General features: G+C 47.8%; 1 protein-coding gene across 3 annotated transcripts in view; it reads right to left on the bottom strand.

The window, feature by feature from the left end:
- LOC109908334 (sodium channel protein type 8 subunit alpha-like) overlaps positions 1–25,792 on the bottom strand; it is a 128,976-nt gene that overhangs the window by 36,942 nt on the left and 66,242 nt on the right. For all 3 annotated transcript variants that reach the window (XM_031794668.1, XM_031794667.1, XM_031794666.1), the window contains 6 exons: positions 16,767–17,005; positions 12,128–12,301; positions 10,703–11,059; positions 9,931–10,404; positions 7,922–8,042; positions 1,191–1,345 (listed from right to left, as the gene is read on the bottom strand). In XM_031794668.1, the coding sequence (XP_031650528.1) occupies positions 1,191–1,345; positions 7,922–8,042; positions 9,931–10,404; positions 10,703–11,059; positions 12,128–12,301; positions 16,767–17,005 (1,520 nt within the window). The remainder of the gene's footprint in view (positions 1–1,190; positions 1,346–7,921; positions 8,043–9,930; positions 10,405–10,702; positions 11,060–12,127; positions 12,302–16,766; positions 17,006–25,792) is intronic.

The raw sequence follows: 25,792 nt of genomic DNA on the forward strand, positions 1-25,792 counted from the left end.
TGGCTGTGATGCTCCTGCCTGGCCCCTCCCCAACCCTCCTTAGTACAGTGACTGGCTGTGATGCTCCTATCTGGCCTATCTGCTCCTATCTGGCCCCTCCCCCAACCCTCTTTAGTACAGTGACAGGCTGTGATGCTCCTATATGGCCCCTCCCCCAACCCTCCTTAGTACAGTGACAGGCTGTGATGCTCCTATATGGCCCCTCCCCCAACCCTCCTTAGTACAGTGACAGGCTGTGATGCTCCTGCCTTGCCCCACCCCCAACCCTCTTTACTCCAGTGACTGGCTATGATGCTCCTGCCTGGCCCCTCCCCCCACCCTCCTTAGTACAGTGACTGGCTGTGATGCTCCTGCCTGGACCCTCCCCCCACCCTACTTAGTACAGTGTCTGGCTGTGATGCTCCTGCCTGGCCCCTCCCCCAACCCTCTTTAGTACAGTGACTGGCTATGATGCTCCTGCCTGGCCCCGCCCCCACCCTCCTTAGTACAGTGACTAGCTGTGATGCTCCTGCCTGGCCCCTCCCCCAACCCTCCTTAGTACAGTGTTTGGCTGTGATGCTCCTGCCTGGCCCCTCTCCCAACCCTCAGTACAGTGACTGGCTGTGATGCTCCTATCTGGCCCCTCCCCCAACCCTCTTTAGTACAGTGACAGGCTGTGATGCTCCTATATGGCCCCTCCCCCAACCCTCTTTAGTACAGTGACAGGCTGTGATGCTCCTATATGGCCCCTCCCCCAACCCTCTTTAGTACAGTGACAGGCTGTGATGCTCCTATATGGCCCCACCCCCCAGCCCTCTTTAATACAGTGACTGGCTGTGATGCTCCTGCCTTGCCCCTCCCCCAACCCTCCTTAGTACAGTGACTGGCTGTGACGCTCCTGCCTGGCCCCTCCCCCCGCCCTCTTCAGAGACTGGGCCTGGTGACTGTACCACTCCATGTCTTGTTCTAGGTAGAGAGAGACAGCCCTTAAAAAGACAACTTTCTCCACTCACGCACTGGTCGTAGCTGTGTGTGTGTGTGTGTGTGTGTGTGTGTGTGTGTGTGTGTGTGTGTGTGTGTGTGTGTGTGTGTGTGTGTGTGTGTGTGTGTGTGTGTGTGTGTGTGTGTGTGTGTGTGTGTGTGTGTGTGCGTGCGTGTGTGTGTGCGTGCATGCGTGCGTGTGTGTGTTAACATTCCACACTGTGACTTACCAGGGCCCCACTACTGAGTAGGATCATAAAGATAATGACGGTTTCGAACCAGTTATGCTCCACAATAAGATAGCATGTCTTTCTCAGGAACCACCAATATTTTCCCCACCCGTGAGTGATGGGCACATCGCAGCAAGGATACTTGATAATACACTCTGTATAGAAGGGGACAGGCACACATAATACGATACCTCAGTCATTTGCTTGTGATTTAAATACCTTGTAGGGATTACAAATTGGGCAACTGGCATGCAAGGAAAGGTGGGGGAGGGCAGTAGAGGACGGGAGCGTCAGGCCGTGGTGGTTCAGGACAGGGAAGGTGGGGGAGGGCAGTAGAGGACGGGAGCGTCAGGCCGTGGTGGTTCAGGGCAGGGAAGGGAAGGTGGGGGAGGGCAGTAGAGGACGGGAGCGTCAGGCCATGGTGGTTCAGGGCAGGGAAGGTGGGGGAGGGCAGTAGAGGACGGGAGGGTCAGGCCGTGGTGGTTCAGGGCAGGGAAGGTGGGGGAGGGCAGTAGAGGACGGGAGCGTCAGGCCGTGGTGGTTCAGGGCAGGGAAGGGAAGGTGGGGGAGGGCAGTAGAGGACGGGAGCGTCAGGCCGTGGTGGTTCAGGGCAGGGAAGGTGGGGGAGGGCAGTAGAGGACGGGAGCATCAGGCCGTGGTGGTTCAGGGCAGGGAAGGTGGGGGAGGGCAGTAGAGGACGGGAGCATCAGGCCGTGGTGGTTCAGGGCAGGGAAGGGAAGGTGGGGGAGGGCAGTAGAGGACGGGAGCATCAGGCCGTGGTGGTTCAGGGCAGGGAAGGTGGGGGAGGGCAGTAGAGGACGGGAGCATCAGGCCGTGGTGGTTCAGGACAGGGAAGGGAAGGTGGGGGAGGGCAGTAGAGGACGGGAGCATCAGGCTGCGGTGGTTCAGGACAGGGAAGGTGGGGGAGGGCAGTAGAGGACGGGAGCGTCAGGCCGTGGTGGTTCAGGGCAGGGAAGGTGGGGGAGGGCAGTAGAGGACGGGAGCATCAGGCCGTGGTGGTTCAGGGTAGGGCAGGGAAGGTGGGGGAGGGCAGTAGAGGACGGGAGCGTCAGGCCGTGGTGGTTCAGGGCAGGGAAGGTGGGGGAGGGCAGAAGAGGACGGGAGCATCAGGCCGTGGTGGTTCAGGGTAGGGCAGGGAAGGTGGGGGAGGGCAGTAGAGGACGGGAGCATCAGGCCGTGGTGGTTCAGGGCAGGGCAGGGAAGGTGGTGGAGGGCAGTAGAGGACGGGAGCATCAGGCCGTGGTGGTTCAGGGCAGGGAAGGTGGGGGAGGGCAGTAGAGGACGGGAGCATCAGGCCGTGGTGGTTCAGGGCAGGGAAGGGAAGGTGGGGGAGGGCAGTAGAGGACGGGAGCATCAGGCCGTGGTGGTTCAGGGCAGGGAAGGTGGGGGAGGGCAGTAGAGGACGGGAGCATCAGGCCGTGGTGGTTCAGGACAGGGAAGGGAAGGTGGGGGAGGGCAGTAGAGGACGGGAGCATCAGGCTGCGGTGGTTCAGGGCAGGGAAGGTGGGGGAGGGCAGTAGAGGACGGGAGCGTCAGGCCGTGGTGGTTCAGGGCAGGGAAGGTGGGGGAGGGCAGTAGAGGACGGGAGCATCAGGCCGTGGTGGTTCAGGACAGGGAAGGTGGGGGAGGGCAGTAGAGGACGGGAGCGTCAGGCCGTGGTGGTTCAGGGCAGGGCAGGGAAGGTGGGGGAGGGCAGTAGAGGACGGGAGGGTCAGGCCGTGGTGGTTCAGGGCAGGGAAGGTGGGGGAGGGCAGTAGAGGACGGGAGCATCAGGCCGTGGTGGTTCAGGGCAGGGAAGGGAAGGTGGGGGAGGGCAGTAGAGGACGGGAGCATCAGGCCGTGGTGGTTCAGGGCAGGGAAGGTGGGGGAGGGCAGTAGAGGACAGGAGCATCAGGCCGTGGTGGTTCAGGACAGGGAAGGTGGGGGAGGGCAGTAGAGGACGGGAGCATCAGGCCGTGGTGGTTCAGGACAGGGAAGGGAAGGTGGGGGAGGGCAGTAGAGGACGGGAGCATCAGGCTGCGGTGGTTCAGGACAGGGAAGGTGGGGGAGGGCAGTAGAGGACGGGAGCGTCAGGCCGTGGTGGTTCAGGGCAGGGAAGGTGGGGGAGGGCAGTAGAGGACGGGAGCATCAGGCCGTGGTGGTTCAGGGCAGGGCAGGGAAGGTGGGGGAGGGCAGTAGAGGACGGGAGGGTCAGGCCGTGGTGGTTCAGGGCAGGGAAGGTGGGGGAGGGCAGTAGAGGACGGGAGCATCAGGCCGTGGTGGTTCAGGGCAGGGAAGGGAAGGTGGGGGAGGGCAGTAGAGGACGGGAGCATCAGGCCGTGGTGGTTCAGGGCAGGGAAGGTGGGGGAGGGCAGTAGAGGACAGGAGCATCAGGCCGTGGTGGTTCAGGACAGGGAAGGTGGGGGAGGGCAGTAGAGGACGGGAGCATCAGGCCGTGGTGGTTCAGGACAGGGAAGGGAAGGTGGGGGAGGGCAGTAGAGGACGGGAGCATCAGGCTGCGGTGGTTCAGGACAGGGAAGGTGGGGGAGGGCAGTAGAGGACGGGAGCGTCAGGCCGTGGTGGTTCAGGGCAGGGAAGGTGGGGGAGGGCAGTAGAGGACGGGAGCATCAGGCCGTGGTGGTTCAGGGTAGGGCAGGGAAGGTGGGGGAGGGCAGTAGAGGACGGGAGCGTCAGGCCGTGGTGGTTCAGGGCAGGGAAGGTGGGGGAGGGCAGAAGAGGACGGGAGCATCAGGCCGTGGTGGTTCAGGGTAGGGCAGGGAAGGTGGGGGAGGGCAGTAGAGGACGGGAGCATCAGGCCGTGGTGGTTCAGGGCAGGGCAGGGAAGGTGGTGGAGGGCAGTAGAGGACGGGAGCATCAGGCCGTGGTGGTTCAGGGCAGGGAAGGTGGGGGAGGGCAGTAGAGGACGGGAGCATCAGGCCGTGGTGGTTCAGGGCAGGGAAGGGAAGGTGGGGGAGGGCAGTAGAGGACGGGAGCATCAGGCCGTGGTGGTTCAGGGCAGGGAAGGTGGGGGAGGGCAGTAGAGGACGGGAGCATCAGGCCGTGGTGGTTCAGGACAGGGAAGGGAAGGTGGGGGAGGGCAGTAGAGGACGGGAGCATCAGGCTGCGGTGGTTCAGGGCAGGGAAGGTGGGGGAGGGCAGTAGAGGACGGGAGCGTCAGGCCGTGGTGGTTCAGGGCAGGGAAGGTGGGGGAGGGCAGTAGAGGACGGGAGCATCAGGCCGTGGTGGTTCAGGACAGGGAAGGTGGGGGAGGGCAGTAGAGGACGGGAGCGTCAGGCCGTGGTGGTTCAGGGCAGGGCAGGGAAGGTGGGGGAGGGCAGTAGAGGACGGGAGGGTCAGGCCGTGGTGGTTCAGGGCAGGGAAGGTGGGGGAGGGCAGTAGAGGATGGGAGCGTCAGGCCGTGGTGGTTCAGGGCAGGGAAGGGGAGGTGGGGGAGGGCAGTAGAGGACGGGAGCATCAGGCCGTGGTGGTTCAGGGCAGGGAAGGGAAGGTGGGGGAGGGCAGTAGAGGACGGGAGCGTCAGGCCGTGGTGGTTCAGGGCAGGGAAGGGAAGGTGGGGGAGGGCAGTAGAGGACGGGAGCATCAGGCCGTGGTGGTTCAGGGCAGGGAAGGTGGGGGAGGGCAGTAGAGGACGGGAGCGTCAGGCCGTGGTGGTTCAGGGCAGGGAAGGGAAGGTGGGGGAGGGCAGTAGAGGACGGGAGCGTCAGGCCGTGGTGGTTCAGGGCAGGGAAGGTGGGGGAGGGCAGTAGAGGACGGGAGCATCAGGCCGTGGTGGTTCAGGGCAGGGAAGGTGGGGGAGGGCAGTAGAGGACGGGAGCATCAGGCCGTGGTGGTTCAGGGCAGGGAAGGGAAGGTGGGGGAGGGCAGTAGAGGACGGGAGCATCAGGCCGTGGTGGTTCAGGGCAGGGAAGGTGGGGGAGGGCAGTAGAGGACGGGAGCATCAGGCCGTGGTGGTTCAGGACAGGGAAGGGAAGGTGGGGGAGGGCAGTAGAGGACGGGAGCATCAGGCTGCGGTGGTTCAGGGCAGGGAAGGTGGGGGAGGGCAGTAGAGGACGGGAGCGTCAGGCCGTGGTGGTTCAGGGCAGGGAAGGTGGGGGAGGGCAGTAGAGGACGGGAGCATCAGGCCGTGGTGGTTCAGGGTAGGGCAGGGAAGGTGGGGGAGGGCAGTAGAGGACGGGAGCGTCAGGCCGTGGTGGTTCAGGGAAGGGAAGGTGGGGGAGGGCAGTAGAGGACGGGAGCGTCAGGCCGTGGTGGTTCAGGGAAGGGAAGGTGGGGGAGGGCAGTAGAGGACGGGAGCATCAGGCCGTGGTGGTTCAGGGCAGGGAAGGTGGGGGAGGGCAGTAGAGGACAGGAGCATCAGGCCGTGGTGGTTCAGGACAGGGAAGGTGGGGGAGGGCAGTAGAGGACGGGAGCATCAGGCCGTGGTGGTTCAGGACAGGGAAGGGAAGGTGGGGGGAGGGCAGTAGAGGACGGGAGCATCAGGCTGCGGTGGTTCAGGACAGGGAAGGTGGGGGAGGGCAGTAGAGGACGGGAGCGTCAGGCCGTGGTGGTTCAGGGCAGGGAAGGTGGGGGAGGGCAGTAGAGGACGGGAGCATCAGGCCGTGGTGGTTCAGGGTAGGGCAGGGAAGGTGGGGGAGGGCAGTAGAGGACGGGAGCGTCAGGCCGTGGTGGTTCAGGGCAGGGAAGGTGGGGGAGGGCAGAAGAGGACGGGAGCATCAGGCCGTGGTGGTTCAGGGTAGGGCAGGGAAGGTGGGGGAGGGCAGTAGAGGACGGGAGCATCAGGCCGTGGTGGTTCAGGGCAGGGCAGGGAAGGTGGTGGAGGGCAGTAGAGGACGGGAGCATCAGGCCGTGGTGGTTCAGGGCAGGGAAGGTGGGGGAGGGCAGTAGAGGACGGGAGCATCAGGCCGTGGTGGTTCAGGGCAGGGAAGGGAAGGTGGGGGAGGGCAGTAGAGGACGGGAGCATCAGGCCGTGGTGGTTCAGGGCAGGGAAGGTGGGGGAGGGCAGTAGAGGACGGGAGCATCAGGCCGTGGTGGTTCAGGACAGGGAAGGGAAGGTGGGGGAGGGCAGTAGAGGACGGGAGCATCAGGCTGCGGTGGTTCAGGGCAGGGAAGGTGGGGGAGGGCAGTAGAGGACGGGAGCGTCAGGCCGTGGTGGTTCAGGGCAGGGAAGGTGGGGGAGGGCAGTAGAGGACGGGAGCATCAGGCCGTGGTGGTTCAGGACAGGGAAGGTGGGGGAGGGCAGTAGAGGACGGGAGCGTCAGGCCGTGGTGGTTCAGGGCAGGGCAGGGAAGGTGGGGGAGGGCAGTAGAGGACGGGAGGGTCAGGCCGTGGTGGTTCAGGGCAGGGAAGGTGGGGGAGGGCAGTAGAGGATGGGAGCGTCAGGCCGTGGTGGTTCAGGGCAGGGAAGGGGAGGTGGGGGAGGGCAGTAGAGGACGGGAGCATCAGGCCGTGGTGGTTCAGGGCAGGGAAGGGAAGGTGGGGGAGGGCAGTAGAGGACGGGAGCGTCAGGCCGTGGTGGTTCAGGGCAGGGAAGGGAAGGTGGGGGAGGGCAGTAGAGGACGGGAGCATCAGGCCGTGGTGGTTCAGGGCAGGGAAGGTGGGGGAGGGCAGTAGAGGACGGGAGCGTCAGGCCGTGGTGGTTCAGGGCAGGGAAGGGAAGGTGGGGGAGGGCAGTAGAGGACGGGAGCGTCAGGCCGTGGTGGTTCAGGGCAGGGAAGGTGGGGGAGGGCAGTAGAGGACGGGAGCATCAGGCCGTGGTGGTTCAGGGCAGGGAAGGTGGGGGAGGGCAGTAGAGGACGGGAGCATCAGGCCGTGGTGGTTCAGGGCAGGGAAGGGAAGGTGGGGGAGGGCAGTAGAGGACGGGAGCATCAGGCCGTGGTGGTTCAGGGCAGGGAAGGTGGGGGAGGGCAGTAGAGGACGGGAGCATCAGGCCGTGGTGGTTCAGGACAGGGAAGGGAAGGTGGGGGAGGGCAGTAGAGGACGGGAGCATCAGGCTGCGGTGGTTCAGGGCAGGGAAGGTGGGGGAGGGCAGTAGAGGACGGGAGCGTCAGGCCGTGGTGGTTCAGGGCAGGGAAGGTGGGGGAGGGCAGTAGAGGACGGGAGCATCAGGCCGTGGTGGTTCAGGGTAGGGCAGGGAAGGTGGGGGAGGGCAGTAGAGGACGGGAGCGTCAGGCCGTGGTGGTTCAGGGAAGGGAAGGTGGGGGAGGGCAGTAGAGGACGGGAGCGTCAGGCCGTGGTGGTTCAGGGAAGGGAAGGTGGGGGAGGGCAGTAGAGGACGGGAGCGTCAGGCCGTGGTGGTTCAGGGCAGGGCAGGGAAGGTGGGGGAGGGCAGTAGAGGACGGGAGCGTCAGGCCGTGGTGGTTCAGGGCAGGGAAGGTGGGGGAGGGCAGTAGAGGACGGGAGCATCAGGCCGTGGTGGTTCAGGGTAGGGCAGGGAAGGTGGGGGAGGGCAGTAGAGGACGGGAGCATCAGGCCGTGGTGGTTCAGGGTAGGGCAGGGAAGGTGGGGGAGGGCAGTAGAGGACGGGAGCGTCAGGCCGTGGTGGTTCAGGGCAGGGAAGGTGGGGGAGGGCAGTAGAGGACGGGAGCATCAGGCCGTGGTGGTTCAGGACAGGGAAGGTGGGGGAGGGCAGTAGAGGACGGGAGGGTCAGGCTGCGGTGGTTCAGGGCGGGGCAGGGAAGGGAGAGGCAGGGAGGGACAGGGTGCAGTCCTACCAGGTGTCCAACAGTTTTCTGGGTCTAAGTACACTTCTTCAGCCTCCACCACCACCGCCTCCACCTCCACATCAGGCTTGATGTCTATGGTGCTGCCCTCTGATGAGCTGGTGTCATCCAGCTACACACACAGATACAGACAGACGCAGAGAGACAGAGACACACAGATTCAGACAGACTCAGAGAGAGAGGGAGAGACAGAGAGACACACATATACAGACAGACACAGAGAGAGACGGAGAGACGGAGAGACAGAGAGACACACATATACAGACAGAGAGAGAGAGGGAGAGAGGTCTTGGCGGATTTCTTTGGATTTTCCCATGATGTCAAGCAAAGAGGCGCTGAGTTTGAAGGTAGGCCTTGAAATACATCCACAGGTACACCTCCAATTGACTCAAATTATGTAAATTAGCCCACCAGAAGCTTCTAAAGCCATGACATAATTTTCTGGAATTTTCCAAGCTGTTTAAAGGCATAGTCAACTTAGTGTAAGTAAACTTCTGACCCACTGGAATTGTGATACAGTGAATTATGCGTGAAATAATCTGTCTGTAAACAATTGTTGGGAAAATGACTTGCACAAAGTAGATGTCCTAACCGACTTGCCAAAGCTATAGTTTGTTAACAATACATTTGTGGAGTGGTTGAAAAACTAGTTTTAATGACTCCAACCTAAGTGTACGTAAACTTCCCAATTCAACTGTATATGAGTGTGTATACTATTGAGTAATGGAATTACATCAGAGCTTTGGACATGAAACTATTGTTACATTGGTGACCATACCCATACTTTACAGCCAGGAGGCCACAACAACAATAACAACCATGGAGTAAAGCATTACAACAACACTTCCACAACATTACTACACCATTACCACAACATGACCACAACATTGCAATAACATTACCACAACAGTACCACAACATTACCAAAACATTACTAAAACATAACCACAAAACTACCAAACAAAACTGAAACATTACTACAACATAACTACAACATTTGTCTACTACAACATTATCCCCAGACCACATTACTGCAACATTATTACAACATTACCACAACATAACTACAGATTAACCACAGCATTACTTACCCCGTGTATAAATACAACATAATTCCAAAACATTATTACAACATAGCCCTAACATTAACTCCTGCAACATTATCAAAACATCCCTACACCATAACCCCAACATTACCTCCAGCAACATTATCGCAACTTTACTACACCATAACCCCAACATTAACTCCTGCAACATTACCAAAACATCCCTACACCTTAACCCCAACATTACCTCCAGCAACATTATCTCAACTTTACTACACCATAACACCAACATTAACTCCAGCAACATTACCAAAACATCCCTATACCATAACCCCAACATTACCTCCAGCAACATTATCGCAACATTACTCCACCATAACCCCGACATTAACACCTGCGACATTACCAAAACATCCCTACACCATAACCCTAACATTAACTCCCGCAACATTACCAAAACATCACTACACCATAACACCAATATTAACTCCTGCAACATTACCAAAACATCACTACACAATAACCCCAACATTACCTCCTACAACATTACCGCAACATTACTACAACATAACTCTGCATTACATCCTGTGACATTACCACAACATTACTACAACATAACCACAACATTACCTCTCACAACATTACCACATCATTGCTGCACCATACCCCTAACATTACCTCCTGAAACATTACCAAAACATTAATATAACATACCCCCCGACATTACCCCCTACATTACCATAGCATTACTACAACATAACCCCAACATTACCTCCTGCAACATTACCAAAATATTACTACAACAAAATTAACTAGAGATAAACTGTAAAGTAGTACACTATTCCTTATAGTGCACTACTTTACATCGGAGCCCTGTTGATTTGTCATGTTGTCATGACAACATATACACTACATTATCACTCAAAATGTGGCTAACTAAATCTGTTCACTCACATCTTTGCTGTTCTCGTTCTCCGACTCGCTGCTGAATTCCTCAGTGTTGAGGTTCTCGAAGTCAGACTCTCCGACCGCGATAGGAACGCACACGGTCAGGTTAGGGTTGTGGATGAACGACATGTGGTCCTCGTCGATCAAGTACCTCCCGAAGCTGCTTCCCATACCACTAGCGGTGCCGTTACCATTCTTGGTGTAGTCCAGGTCACGGTTGATATCCACACCACTCTGGTTGGCGATACAGTTCAGTTTCTTGTCGTACATGTCGTCTACGGTTTTCTGTTCATCCTCCACCGGAGGCTTCTTGGTCAAGCTGAGCACCAACTCTGCCAGCTTGATCTTGAACCAGGCGATGCCCTTCTTGATGCGGATGACGGAGATCTGAAGGTTGTTCATTTCTCCGTCGTCATCTGTTGCGGCTAAATTGTCTGCACTGAACGAGGACAGCAGCAAGGCAAGGAAAAGGTTCAACACCTGTAGGGAGGAGAGGAGACACACTGGGTCAGACGTGAGAGTGGATCTGATATGGCCAACAGAGATGTGTGTACAAACGGGACCTGGTATGTGTAGCTTGGGACACACTCTCTTGTTCGGTGGGGGTAGTGCAACGAATATGGCGTTCATAAGACAGCAAACTGCTCTCCCCAGAGACTTACGTTTCTTGGGCCAGCGGTTACAGTCACTGCCCTCGCCATGGAGACTGGGGTTTGAGAACTGTCCGTCGGGAAGGCTAACATTCCCCATCCCAACCATACACTCAGAGGACACTTACCACCAAGTTCCCGATGACCATGACCATCATGAAGACGATGAGACACATGCCCTGGCCAGCCACCTCCATACAGTCCCACATGGTCTCGATCCACTCCCCGCACAGCACCCGGAACACCATCAGGAACGAGTGGAAGAAGTCGTGCATGTGCCAGCGGGGCAGCTGACAGTCCAGGGCAATCTTACACACACAGTCCTTGTAGTTCTTGCCGAACAGCTGCATGCCGACCACGGCAAAGATGAAGACGATGAGAGCTAAGACGAGGGTCAGGTTTCCCAGGGCGCCCACAGAGTTACCGATAATCTTAATCAGCATGTTGAGTGTGGGCCATGACTTGGCCAGTTTAAACACTCTCAGCTGAGTGGGGAGAGAGGTGGAGGAAGAGAGGGACAAAGAGAAGATGTGAGAATGACAGAAGAAGGGAGAGAGGAAAATGCATATTATCAGCAGAGGGTTGAGTGATCAATAGCCCTGTAGCAGCAATGGCTCTTGGGGTATTGGCATGGTAATTGCTATAGAGGTAGAAGTAGCAGTTACACAGAATTCGATCACTATTTTGTTGCTGACAAGTTTCCTGCACAGCAGGAATTGCAAACTTGTAGTGTATTGTGTTTTTTGTTACTTTTACCCGTTTTTCTCCCCAATTTCGTGGTATCCAATTGGTAGTTACAGTCTTGTCTCATTGCTGCAACTCCCGTACGGACTTGGGAGAAGCGAAGGTCGAGAGCTGCGTGTCCTCCGAAACACAACCCAACCAAGCCGCACTGCTTCTTGACACAATTTCCACTTAACCTGGAAGCCAGCCGCACTAATGCGTCGGAGGAAACACTGTGCATCTGGCGACCGTGTCAGCGTGCACTGCACCCGGCCAGTCACAGGAGTTGCTAGTGCGCGATGGGATAAGGACATCCCTGCCGGCCAAACCCTCCCCTAACCTGGACGACGCTGGGCCAATTGTGCACCACCCCATGGGCCTCCCAATAACGTCCAGCTGCGACAGAGCCTGGACTCGAACCCAGAATATCTAGAGGCACAGCTTGCACTGCAATGCAGTGCCTTAGACCACTTTGAAATTTCAGACTTTATTTGCCCTGACTAAAAATGTATTAACCCATACAAAAATATCCATGAATTATAATCCACATTTCCTGTTACTGCAGATTTATTTTCCTGCTGTAGAAAACTGGCTCCAAATAAGACCATACATATGTGTTGAAAAGTAGCTTTACATAGAATAGTAAGGCAGTATATAAGTGATTTTTCACATAGTAAATGTATCACTATAATAGAGACAGTACTGTAGCTGAGCAATAACCATGTAATCATTCAGTAACTGAATCAATGCACACTGTGTATTTAACATCATTTGAATACACAACAAACACGTATATTTTGAGGGGAGGACATGGCTCAAAAAGAGTTTACCAATCGGAATGATCTGAGCACGGACAGCCCCTCCACGTCAGCCAATGCCAGCTCCACTAAGGACAGAGTCACAATGAAGCCATCGAAGCAGTTCCACCCCTCCTGGAAGTAGTAGTAGGGATCCATGGCAACCAACTTGGCAAACATCTCCACAGCAAAGATCCCTGTGAACACCTGGCAGGGATGGATAGAGGTCAGAGGTCAGGTAGAGTAACTGCTACTAGAACCTTTACCTTGTCACAGGGACCAACAGAGGTCAGATGTACTGTACGAACTCGTATTGTAATTATTCAAAAAGGGTGCAGTAAGCACTATTTTACATCGAAATTAAGGTGGACCGCTATCCAGAGGCTAGTACTTTTCAGACCGTGAAAATATGCAAAACTAGCCACCCATGACAGTGACATTTTGTCTTTCCAAATCTCACAGCTGCTCTGAAGTCAGTAAGGATATTGTCACACCTCTGTGTTCTGCTAATCTGATTCTAATAAATGGCTGAAGGTCATAGTTCATCCGATTCTAATGAATGATTGAAGGTCATAGTTAATCTGAGTGTAATGAATGACTAAACGTCATAGTTAATCTGAGTGTAATGAATGACTAAACGTCATAGTTAATCTGAGTGTAATGAATGATTGAAGGTCGTAGTTAATCATGGAGGTGTCCATAGATCAAGGCGTGGCCAGGCACGGGGCTGTATCTGTGCTAGTTGGCTGTACCTGCACCAAAACTCCAGTATTTTTCCTTCATAGCTTGTTCTCCATCTTCTTTTTAAACAGGGAGCCAATTTGTTTTCAGCACTTTAATTTCCATGACTGATCAAAACTTGTTTTCTTATGGCTCTCTCTTGCCCCTTTGCAGCAGACATATAGTGTTGTTTTCTTATGGCTCTCTCTTGTCCCTTTGCAGCAGACATATAGTGTTGTTTTCTTATGGCTCTCTCTTGCCCCTTTGCAGCAGACATATAGTGTTGTTTTCTTATGGCTCTCTCTTGCCCCTTTGCAGCAGACATATAGTGTTGTTTTCTTATGGCTCTCTTTTGTCCCTTTGCAGCAGACATATAGTGTTGTTTTCTTATGGCTCTCTCTTGCCCCTTTGCAGCAGACATATAGTGTTGTTTTCTTATGGCTCTCTCTTGTCCCTTTGCAGCAGACATATAGTGTTGTTTTCTTATGGCTCTCTCTTGCCCCTTTGCAGCAGACATATAGTGTTGTTTTCTTATGGCTCTCTCTTGTCCCTTTGCAGCAGACATATAGTGTTGTTTTCTTATGGCTCTCTCTTGCCCCTTTGCAGCAGACATATAGTGTTGTTTTCTTATGGCTCTCTCTTTCCCCTTTGCAGCAGACATATAGTGTTGTTTTCTTATGGCTCTCTCTTGCCCCTTTGCAGTAGACATATAGTGTTGTTTTCTTATGGCTCTCTCTTGCCCCTTTGCAGCAGACATATAGTGTTGTTTTCTTATGGCTCTCTCTTGCCCCTTTGCAGCAGACATATAGTGTTGTTTTCTTATGGCTCTCTCTTGTCCCTTTGCAGCAGACATATAGTGTTGTTTTCTTATGGCTCTCTCTTGCCCCTTTGCAGCAGACAGATAGTGTTGTTTTCTTATGGCTCTCTCTTGTCCCTTTGCAGCAGACATATAGTGTTGTTTTCTTATGGCTCTCTCTTGCCCCTTTGCAGCCGACATATAGTGTTGTTTTCTTATGGCTCTCTCTTGCCCCTTTGCAAGCAGACATATAGTGTTGTTTTCTTATGGCTCTCTCTTGCCCCTTTGCAGCAGACATAGAGTGAGCAATAAGGTTGGAACATCAAATCACAATACATATAGAATCGTGGGAATCGTAATACATATCGTATCGGCATCTAAGTATCATGATAATACAGTATCGTGAGGTCCCTGGCAATTCCCAACCCTATAATACACCGTTTTTACCTGCTGTTTTTAACTGCTATTTCACACATACACACACTGCTCTAATCAAATCAGATAGTAAGTGACATATTGCATGTTATCTTCGTCAGGCTGTGAAGAGCATATCTGTTTCTCACAATTTAATGAAAGTGATATGTTTTTCGGCTGCTATTATTGATCAAACCGCTGTTATAAATATCATACCCTTAGCACAAACAGAGTGACTGTCGTATACTGCTGTGCTATCCATGCTAACAATATTAGCTATTAGCTTTAGCTAGCATTAGGTAGTAGGCCTAAGCAAATAAGCAAGCTATCAATGCTAATATGCTAGTAGAATATGATGAAATGTGCTGCTCAAGAACTAGACACCGTTTCTGTAGAAATGCTAATGGTAAAAAGCCTAGTTTGGGTTTTCAAAGGAAGAGAGCAGTGATTCAGGCCCCATTTTAGAGAAGCTAATCGATCAGGCAGCATACAATATTAATGTAGGTCTCCCACCAGCACAGAGACCGCAGGGAGAGTGAAACAGAGTGCTGTCTGGACACTGCTAGGGGAGAGGGAGAGAGAGGGAGAAAGAGGGGGAGAGAGAGGGAGAGGGAGAGGGAGAGAGAGACGCCCCTCTACAGACCAGACTAGTCCCATGTAAGAAATTGGGGGTAGAGCATGGAGCTTGCAATGCCAGGGTTGTGGGTTCGACTCCCACATGGGACCAGTACAAAAAAGTATGAAAATGTATGCTCTCACTACTGTAAGTCACTCTGGATAAGAGTGCCTGCTAAATGACTAAAATGACAAATGTAAGGAGGGAGGGAGGAGAGGAGAGAAGGGAAGAAAAGTCTATAGACAGGGGGGGGGGGGGAGAATATATGGAATGAGGGTACAACTACTGGAGAGAGAGAGATAGAGATTGTCCTGGGATGTTCTAGCTAGCGGTTAGGCCATACACAGATGTGAACACCCCTGACAGGTGTATAACATTGAGCACACAGCCATGCCATCTCCATAGACAAACATAAGCAGTGGAATGGCCCATACTGAAGAGCTCGTTGACTTTCAACGTGGCACCGTCATAGGATGTCACCTATCCAATAAGTCAGTTCGTAAAATTTCTGCCCTGCTAGGGCTGCCCCAGTAAACTGTAAGTGCTGTTATTGTGAAGTGGAAACGTCTAGGAGCAACAGCAGCTTAGCCGCGAAGTGGTAGGCCGCACAAGCTCACAGAACGGGATCGACTCGCTCTAAATCGCCTATCCTAGGGTATATCACTCACTACCGAGGTCCAAACTGCCTCTCGAAGCAATGTCAGCACAATAACTGTTCGTTAGGAGCTACAGGAAATGGGTTTCCATGGCAAAGAAGCCGCACACAAGCCTAAGAACACCATGTGCATTGCCAAGCGTCAGCTGGAGTGGTGTAAAGCTCGACGCCATTGGACTTTGGAGCAGTGGAAACGTGTTCTCTGGAGTGATGAATCACCCTTCACCTTCTGGCAGTCCTACGGACAAATCTGGGTTTGGCGGATGCCAGGAGAACACTACCTGTCCAAATGCATAGGGCCAACTGTAAAGTTTGGTGGAGGAGGAATAATGGTCTGGGGTTGTTTTTCTTAGTTCCAGTGAACGGAAATCTTAACACTACAGCATACAATGACATTCTAGACAATTCTGTGCTTCCAACTTTCCGACAAATGCCCTGTGCACAAAGCAAGGCGCATACTGAAATGGTTTGACCTCAACTCCATCGAACACCTTTGGGATGAATTGGACCGACGACTGCGAGCCAGTTCTAACACCCAACATCTGTGCCTGACCTCACTAATGCTCTTGTGGCTAAATGGAATCAAGTCCCCGCTGCAATGATCCAACATCTAGTGGAAAGCCTTCCCAGAAGAGTGGAGGCTGTTATAGCAGCAATGTTCCTACAGCTAGTGTAAAGCCTTCCCAGAAGAGTGGAGGCTGACATAGCAGCAAAGAGGGGAACAACTCCATATTAATGCCCATGATTTTAGAATGATGTTAGACAAGCAGGTGTCCACATACTTTTGATCATGTAGTGTATCTGTCCCACTACCAATTTGGCACATACTCTACTACATTCTTTCCTGTTCCCTGGCCTCTACTTACTGTCCTATTCATTGTGTTGAATTATTTGAGGTCAATAATAGAAAATGTCTAACGCTTCCATATACATTCTTAGTTAACCTTTTACTGCAATGGGCTAAATCAGGTTCACACAGAGTGTTTCTTGGTAGTCTTAAACAAATCTACTTTGAAACAAAAGTATACACCTCACACACAAGGTTATGGCTTTTAAAAAAAGAACACACTTGTACCATGTCAGATATAGAGTTGAAATGTATAAAATATTTCAGTTTGCAACCCAATATTACACTTTAGATACATCAATGAAGACTCAAATATAACAAAATGGTTTGACATAGAAACACCAGATTTTCGGGCCTTTAATTTATTTTATTTTTTATTAATTATGATTATGATTATTAATACAATTCTGCCCATGAGGCCCCTTGTAATTTGACTGAAGGAAAGGGTTTTAATACTATACAAATACCAGCTTAGTACCAGCTCAAAGTACCCTTTAAAGGGGCACTACACCACTTCTTAAGGTTAAAAAGTGGTAAAGTGCCCTTTAAGTACCAGCTTAAAACGGCTGTAAAATAAATCAATTGCAGTAATACCACACAAAAAAGAGATAGTGAAATCCTCACCAAGTTTCCCACGAACAGCACCTCCTCAAAGTGCGGGGTCATGGGATAGTGCTCCATGGCCATGAACAGGGTGTTGAGGACGATGCAGACAGTGATGGCCAGGTCCACGAAGGGGTCCATGACGATCAGATTGACGATCTCCTTGATCTTCAACCAGATGGGACAACACTCCCAGATGAGGACCATGTTGGAGAACTTATACCACCACGGTGGACAACTACGCTGAGACTCCTCCAGTTCTGAGAAAAGTATTTAAGACACCCGCAAAGAAAGGAATATATCAAAAATCGAAACAATAGAAAAGTCCCCAACAGTGCAAACCCTGTCCTCGCCAACTTGGCCCCACCAAAGTGCCACTCCAGGCAGGCTAAAGGAAATGCTTAAAGAATTTGAAATAAAGCAAATAGTATTTGAATTAAGGTCTGCTATTGATAAATGTTACGAAATAATACGTTCTGTATATGTGACATGTCTGTAATGAAGTATCTGTCAGTACAAGAATGACAATATATACACAGAGTATACAAAACATTAGGAACACCTGCTCTTCCCAAACTGACCAGGAAATTCCAGGTGAAAGCTATGATTCCTTATTGATGTCACCTGTTAAAGAAGGATTTTTAAGCATTGTGACAATTGAGAGATGGATTGTGTATGTGTGCCATTCTGAGGGTGAATGGGCAAGACAAAATTAGGGCCGATTTCAAGTTTTCATAACAATCGGTCATTTTGGATGCCGATTTTGCCTTCTTTTTTTTTACACCTTTATTTAATCTTTATTTAACTTGGCAAGTCAGTTAAGAACACATTTTTAATTTCAATGACGGCCTAGGAACGGTGGGTTAACTGCCTTGTTCAGGGGCAGAACGACAGATTTTTACCTTGTCAGCTCAGGGATTCAATCTTGCAACCTTATGGTTAACTAGTCCAACGCTCTAACCACCTGCCTCTCATTGCACTCTACGAGGAGCCTGCCTGTTACGCGAATGCAGTAAGAAGCCAAGGTAAGTTGCTAGCTAGTATTAAACTTAATCAATCATAATCACTAGTTATAACTATACATGGTTGATGATATTACTAGTTGATCTAGCGTTCCCTGGATTGCATATAATGCAGTGCGCATTCGCGAAAAAGGACTGTCGTTGCTCCAACATGTACCTAACCATAAACACCAATGCCTTTCTGAAAATCAATACACAGAAGTATACATTTTTAAACCTGCATTTTCAGCTAAAATAAATCCAGGTTAGCAGGCAATATTAACCAGGTGAAATTGTGTCACTTCTCTTGCGTTCTTTGCACAGTTTGGGCCGCCTGGCTCATTGCGAACTAATTTGCCCGAATTTTACGTAATTATGACATAACATTGAAGGTTGTGCAATGTAACAGGAATATTTAGACTGATGGATGCCACCTGTTAGATACAATACGGAACGGTTCCGTATTTCACTGAAAGAATAAACGTCTTGTTTTCGAGATGATAGTTTCCGGAATCGACCATATTAATGGCCTAAGGCTCGCATTTCTGTGTGTTATTATGTATAATTAAGTCTATGATTTGATAGAGCAGTCTGACTGAGCGATGGTAGGCACCAGCAGGCTCGTAAGCATTCGTTCAAACAGCACTTTCATGTGTTTTGCCAGGAGCTCTGCTGTTCATGACTTCAAGCCTATCATCTCCCGAGATTAGGCTGGTGTAACGATGTGATGTGAAATGGCTAGCTAGTTAGCAGGGTGCGCGCTAATAGCGTTTCAAACGTCTCTCGCTCTGAGAATTGGAGTAGTTGTTCCCCTTGCTCTAAATGGGTAACACTGCTTCAAGGGTAGCTGTTGTCGTTGTGTTCCTGGTTCGAGACCAGGTAGGAGCGAGGAGAGGGATGGAAGCTATACTGTTACACTGGCAATACTAAAGTGCCTATAAGACCATCCAATAGTCAGGTATATGAAATACAAATGGTATAGAGAGAAATAGAGAAATAGAGAGAAATAGTCCTATAACTCCTACAATAACTACAATCTAAAACTTCTTACCTGGGAATATTGAAGACTCATGTTAAAAGGAACCACCAGCTTTCATATGTTCTCATGTTCTGAGCAAGGAACTTAAACGTTAGCTTTCTTACATGGCACATATTGCACTTTTACTTTCTTCTCCAACACTTTGTTTTTGCATTATTTAAACCAAATTGAACACGTTTCATTATTTATTTGAGGCTAAATTGATTTTATTGACATATTATATTAAGTTAAAATAAGTGTTCATTCAGTATTGTTGTAATTGTCATTATTACAAATACATTTTAAAAAATTGTCAGATTAATCGGTATCGGCTTTTTTGTCCTCCAATAATCGGTATCAGCGTTGAAAAATCATAATCGGTCGACCTCTACTTGACACCTTGTAGAGTCTATGTCTCAACGAACTGAAGCTGTTCTGAGGGCAAAAGGGGGTGCAATTCAATATTAGTACGGTGTTCCTAATGTTTTGTACATTCAGTGTAGCTATAGATATAGGAGATTTAGAAATGTTCGTCCAATGAGCGAGGAGGGCAGCTCAGGTGAGTGCCATTTGGGTACTAAGAAAGTCTATCAATAAAAATCTGATCTGATCTAGAAATAACTGTTCCTCCAATAACTATGCCTCAGGTTTGGAACTTTTTGGTTTACACTGTCAGGTGAAAACAATAGAGCATGGAAATAGCTAGAATGTGTAGGGAGATGTAAAGTATAGTTAGTGTTGGGGTGGCAGGTAGCCCAGTGGCTAGCGCAATGGGCCAATAACCGAAAGGTTGCTAGATCAAATCCACGAGCTGACAAGGTCGTTCTACCCCTGAACAATGCAGTCATAGTTAGAGTAGGGAGATGTAAAGTGTGGGGTGAAGTAGAGTTAGTGTAGGGAGATGTATAGTTAGTGTAGGGAGATATATAGTTAGTGTAGGGAGATGTATAGTTAGTGTATGGAGATGTATAGTTTGTGTAGGGAGATGTATAGTTAGTGTAGCTAGTGTAAGGAGATGTAAAGTATAGTTAGTGTAGGGAGATGTATAGTTAGTGTAGGGAGATGTATATTATAGTTAGTGTAGGGAGATGTATAGTTAGTGTAAGGAGATGTATAGTTAGTGTAAGGAGATGTATAGTTAGTGTAGGGAGATGTATATTATATTTAGTGTAAGGAGATGTATAGTTAGTGTAGGGAGATGTATAGTTAGTGTAGGGAGATGTATAGTTAGTGTAAGGAGATGTATAGTTAGTGTAGGGAGATGTATAGTTCGTGTAAGGAGATGTATAGTTATTGTAAGGAGATGTAAAGTATAGTTAGTGTAGGGAGATGTATAGTTAGTGTAAGGAGATGTATAGTTAGTGTAGGGAGATGTATAGTTAGTGTAAGGAGATGTATAGTTAGTGTAGGGAGATGTATAGTTACTGTAGGGAGATGTATAGTTAGTGTAAGGAGATGTATAGTTAGTGTAGGGAGATGTATAGTTAGTGTAAGGAGATGTAAAGTATAGTTAGTGTAGCAAGATGTATAGTTAGTGTAGGGAGATGTATAGTTAGTGTAGGGAGATGTATAGTTAGTGTAGGGAGATGTATAGATAGTGTAAGGAGATGTACAGTTAGTGTAGGGAGATGTATAGTTAGTGTAAGGAGATGTACAGTTAGTGTAGGGAGATGTATAGTTAGTGTAGGGAGATGTATATTATATTTAGTGTAAGGAGATGTATAGTTAGTGTAGGGAGATGTATAGTTAGTGTAGGGAGATGTATAGTTAGTGTAAGGAGATGTATAGTTAGTGTAGGGAGATGTATAGTTAGTGTAAGGAGATGTATAGTTATTGTAAGGAGATGTAAAGTATAGTTAGTGTAGGGAGATGTATAGTTAGTGTAAGGAGATGTATAGTTAGTGTAGGGAGATGTATAGTTAGTGTAAGGAGATGTATAGTTAGTGTAGGGAGATGTATAGTTACTGTAGGGAGATGTATAGTTAGTGTAAGGAGATGTATAGTTAGTGTAGGGAGATGTATAGTTAGTGTAGGGAGATGTATAGTTAGTGTAGGGATATGTATAGTTAGCGTAAGGAGATGTAAAGTATAGTTAGTGTAGGGAGATGTATAGTTAGTGTAGGGAGATGTATAGATAGTGTAAGGAGATGTATAGTTATTGTAAGGAGATGTATAGTTATTGTAAGGAGATGTATAGTTATTGTAAGGAGATGTAAAGTATAGTTTGTGTAGGGAGATGTATAGTTAGTGTAGTTAGTGTAAGGACATGTAAAGTATAGTTAGTGTAGCGAGATGTATAGTTAGTGTAGGGAGATGTATAGTTAGTGTAAGGAGATGTATAGTTATTGTAAGGAGATGTAAAGTATAGTTTGTGTAGGGAGATGTATAGTTAGTGTAGTTCGTGTAAGGACATGTAAAGTATAGTTAGTGTAGCGAGCTGTATAGTTAGTGTAAGGAGATGTATAGTTAGTGTAGGGAGATGTATATTATAGTTAGTGTAGGGAGATGTATAGTTAGTGTAGGGAGATGTATAGTTAGTGTAAGGAGATGTATAGTTAGTGTAGGGAGATATAGTTAGTGTAAGGAGATGTATAGTTAGTGTAGGGAGATGTACAGTTAGTGTAGGGAGATGTATAGTTAGTGTAGGGAGATGTATAGTTAGTGTAAGGAGATGTATAGTTAGTGTAAGGAGATGTATAGTTAGTGTAGGGAGATGTATAGTTAGTGTAAGGAGATGTATAGTTAGTGTAGGAAGATGTATAATTAGTGTAAGGAGATGTAAAGTATAGTTAGTGTAGCAAGATGTATAGTTAGTGTAGGGAGATGTATAGTTAGTTTAGGGGAGATGTATAGTTAGTGTAGGGAGATGTATAGTTAGTGTAAGGAGATGTACAGTTAGTGTAAGGAGATGTAAAGTATAGTTAGTGTAGCAAGATGTATAGTTAGTGTAAGGAGATGTCAAGTATATTTAGTGTAGGGAGATGTATAGTTAGTGTAGGGAGATGTATAGATAGTGTAAGGAGATGTATAGTTAGTGTAGGGAGATGTATAGTTAAGGTAGGGAGATGTATAGTTAGTGTAAGGAGATGTATAGTTAGTGTAGGGAGATATAGTTAGTGTAGGGAGATGTATAGTTAGTGTAGTTAGTGTAAGGACATGTAAAGTATAGTTAGTGTAGCGAGATGTATAGTTAGTGTAGGGAGATGTATAGTTAGTGTAAGGAGATGTATAGTTATTGTAAGGAGATGTAAAGTATAGTTTGTGTAGGGAGATGTATAGTTAGTGTAGTTCGTGTAAGGACATGTAAAGTATAGTTAGTGTAGCGAGCTGTATAGTTAGTGTAAGGAGATGTATAGTTAGTGTAGGGAGATGTATATTATAGTTAGTGTAGGGAGATGTATAGTTAGTGTAGGGAGATGTATAGTTAGTGTAAGGAGATGTATAGTTAGTGTAGGGAGATATAGTTAGTGTAGGGAGATGTATAGTTAGTGTAGGGAGATGTATAGTTAGTGTAAGGAGATGTATAGTTAGTGTAAGGAGATGTAAAGTATAGTTAGTGTAGCAAGATGTATAGTTAGTGTAGGGAGATGTACAGTTAGTGTAGGGAGATGTATAGATAGTGTAGGGAGATGTATAGATAGTGTAAGGAGATGTACAGTTAGTGTAGGGAGATGTATAGTTAGTGTAAGGAGATGTATAGTTAGTGTAGGGATATGTATAGTTAGTGTAAGGAGATGTACAGTTAGTGTAGGGAGATGTATAGTTAGTGTAGGGAGATGTATAGTTAGTGTAGGGAGATGTATATTATAGTTAGTGTAGGGAGATGTATAGTTACTGTAGGGAGATGTATAGTTAGTGTAAGGAGATGTATAGTTAGTGTAGGTAGATGTATAATTAGTGTAGGGAGATGTATATTATAGTTAGTGTAGGGAGATGTATAGTTAGTGTAGGGATATGTATAGTTAGCGTAAGGAGATGTAAAGTATAGTTAGTGTAGCAAGATGTATAGTTAGTGTAGGGAGATGTATAGTTAGTTTAGGGAGATGTATAGTTAGTGTAGGGAGATGTATAGTTAGTGTAAGGAGATGTACAGTTAGTGTAAGGAGATGTAAAGTATAGTTAGTGTAGCAAGATGTATAGTTAGTGTAAGGAGATGTCAAGTATATTTAGTGTAGGGAGATGTATAGTTAGTGTAAGGAGATGTATAGTTAGTGTAGGGAGATGTATAGTTATTGTAAGGAGAAGTATAGTTAGTGTAGGGAGATGTATAGTTAGTTTAGGGAGATGTATAGTTAGTGTAGGGAGATGTATAGTTAGTGTAAGGAGATGTATATTATAGTTAGTGTAAGGAGATGTATAGTTAGTGTAAGGAGATGTACAGTTAGTGTAGGGAGATGTATAGTTAGTGTAGGGAGATGTATAGTTAGTGTAAGGAGATGTATAGTTAGTGTAGTGAGATGTATAGTTACTGTAGGGAGATGTATAGTTACAGTAGGGAGATGTATAGTTAGTGTAGGGAGATGTATAGTTAGTGTAGGGAAATGTATACTTAGTGTAAGGAGATGTATAGTTAGTGTAGGGAGATGTATAGTTAGTGTAAGGAGATGTATATTATAGTTAGTGTAAGGAGATGTATAGTTATTGTAAGGAGATGTATAGTTATTGTAAGGAGATGTATAGTTATTGTAAGGAGATGTAAAGTATAGTTTGTGTAGGGAGATGTATAGTTAGTGTAGTTAGTGTAAGGACATGTAAAGTATAGTTAGTGTAAGCGAGATGTATAGTTAGTGTAGGGAGATGTATAGTTAGTGTAAGGAGATGTATAGTTATTGTAAGGAGATGTAAAGTATAGTTTGTGTAGGGAGATGTATAGTTAGTGTAGTTCGTGTAAGGACATGTAAAGTATAGTTAGTGTAGCGAGCTGTATAGTTAGTGTAGGAGATGTATAGTTAGTGTAGGGAGATGTATATTATAGTTAGTGTAGGGGAGATGTATAGTTAGTGTAGGGAGATGTATAGTTAGTGTAAGGAGATGTATAGTTAGTGTAGGGAGATATAGTTAGTGTAGGGAGATGTATAGTTAGTGTAGGGAGATTGTATAGTTAGTGTAAGGAGATGTATAGTTAGTGTAAGGAGATGTAAAGTATAGTTAGTGTAGCAAGATGTATAGTTAGTGTAGGGAGATGTACAGTTAGTGTAGGGAGATTGTATAGTTAGTGTAGGGAGATGTCCTAGATAGTGTAAGGAGATGTACAGTTAGTGTAGGGAGATGTATAGTTAGTGTAGGGAGATGTATTTATTGTAGGAGATTGTATAGTGTGTAGGAGATGTATAGTTAGTGTATAAGGAGATGTATAGTTAGTGTATGGAGATGTATAGTTTGTGTAGGGAGATGTTATAGTTAGGGAGTTAGTTAGTGTAAGGAGATGTAAAGTATAGTTAGTGTAGCGAGATGTGAGAGGATAATTAGTGTAAGGAGATGTATATTATGTTAGTGTAGGGAGAATGTATAGTTACGGTAGGAGATGTATAGTTAGTGTAAGGAGATGTATAGTTAGTGTAGGTAGATGTTATAGTTAAGTGTAGGGGAGTATATTATAGTTAGTGTAGGGAGATGTATTAGTGTAGGGATATGTATAGTTGTGAAGGAGATGTAAAGTATAGTTAGTGTAGCGAGATGTATAGTTAGTGTAGGGAGATGTATAGTTAGGTTAGGGAGATGTATAGTTAGTGTAGGGAGATGTATAGTTAGTGTAGGGAGATGTAAGTTAGTGTAAGGAGATGCTTATAGTTAGTGTAAGGAGATGTAAAGTATAGTTAGTGTAGCAAGATGTATAGTTAGTGTAAGGAGATGTATAGTTAGTGTAGGGAGATGCATAGTTAGTGTAGGGATATGTATAGTTAGTGTAAGGAGAAGTATAGTTAGTGTAGGGAGATGTATAGTTAGTGTAGGGAGATGTATAGTTAGTGTAGGGAGATGTATAGTTAGTGTAAGGGAGATGTATAGGTAGTGTAGGGAGAGTATAGTAGTGTAGGGAGATGTATAGTTAGTGTAGGCGAGATGTATATTTAGTGTAGGGAGATGTATAGTTAGGTAGGGAGATGTATAGTTAGTGTAGGGAGATGTATAGTTAGGTGTAGTTAGTGTAAGGAGATGTAGAAGTGTATAGTAGTAGTGTAGCGAGATGTATAGTTAGGGTAGGGAGATGTATAGTTAGTGTAAGGAGATGCATAGTTAGTGTAAGGAGATGTAAGTATAGTTGTGTAGGGAGATGTATAGTTAGTGTAGTTAGTGTAAGGACATGAAAGTATAGTTAGTGTAGGGAGATGTATAGTTAGTGTAGGTAGTGTAGGGAGATGTATAGTAGTGTAGGAGATTAGTATATGTTAGTGTAAGGAGATTATAGTTAGTGTAGGGAGATATAGTTCGGTAGTGGAGGATGTATAGTTAGTGTAGGGAGATGTATAGTTAGTGTAGGATATGTAAAGTATAGTTTAGTGTAGCAAGGTTATAGTTAGTGTAGGGAGATGTATAGTTTGTGTAGGGAGATGTATAGTTAGGTAGGAAGATGTATAGATAGGTAAGGAGATGTACAGTTAGTGTGTAGGAGATGTATAGTTAGTGTAGGAGATGTATAGTTATTGTAAGGAGATGTATAGTTAGTGTAGGGAGATGTATAGTTATGTAAGGAGATGTATAGTTAGTGTAGGGAGATGTATAGATTGTTAAGGAGATGTAAAGTATAGTTAGTGTAGGGAGATGTATAGTTAGTGTAGGGAGATGTATAGTTAGTGTAAGGAGATGTTTGTAAAATATAGTTAGTGTAGGGAGATGTATAGTTAGTGTAAGGAGATGTATAGTTATTGTAAGGAGATGTAAAGTAGTTTGTGTAGGGAGATGTATAGTTAGTGTAGTTAGTGTAAGGACAGTAAAGTATAGTTAGTGTAGCGAGATGTATAGAGTTAGTGTAGGAGGGAGATGTATAGTTAGTGTAAGGAGATGTATAGTTATTGTAAGGAGATGTAAAG

Source organism: Oncorhynchus kisutch, linkage group LG17 (genome assembly GCF_002021735.2).
Source record: "Oncorhynchus kisutch isolate 150728-3 linkage group LG17, Okis_V2, whole genome shotgun sequence".
In the NCBI taxonomy this organism is placed as follows: Eukaryota; Metazoa; Chordata; class Actinopteri; order Salmoniformes; family Salmonidae; genus Oncorhynchus; species Oncorhynchus kisutch.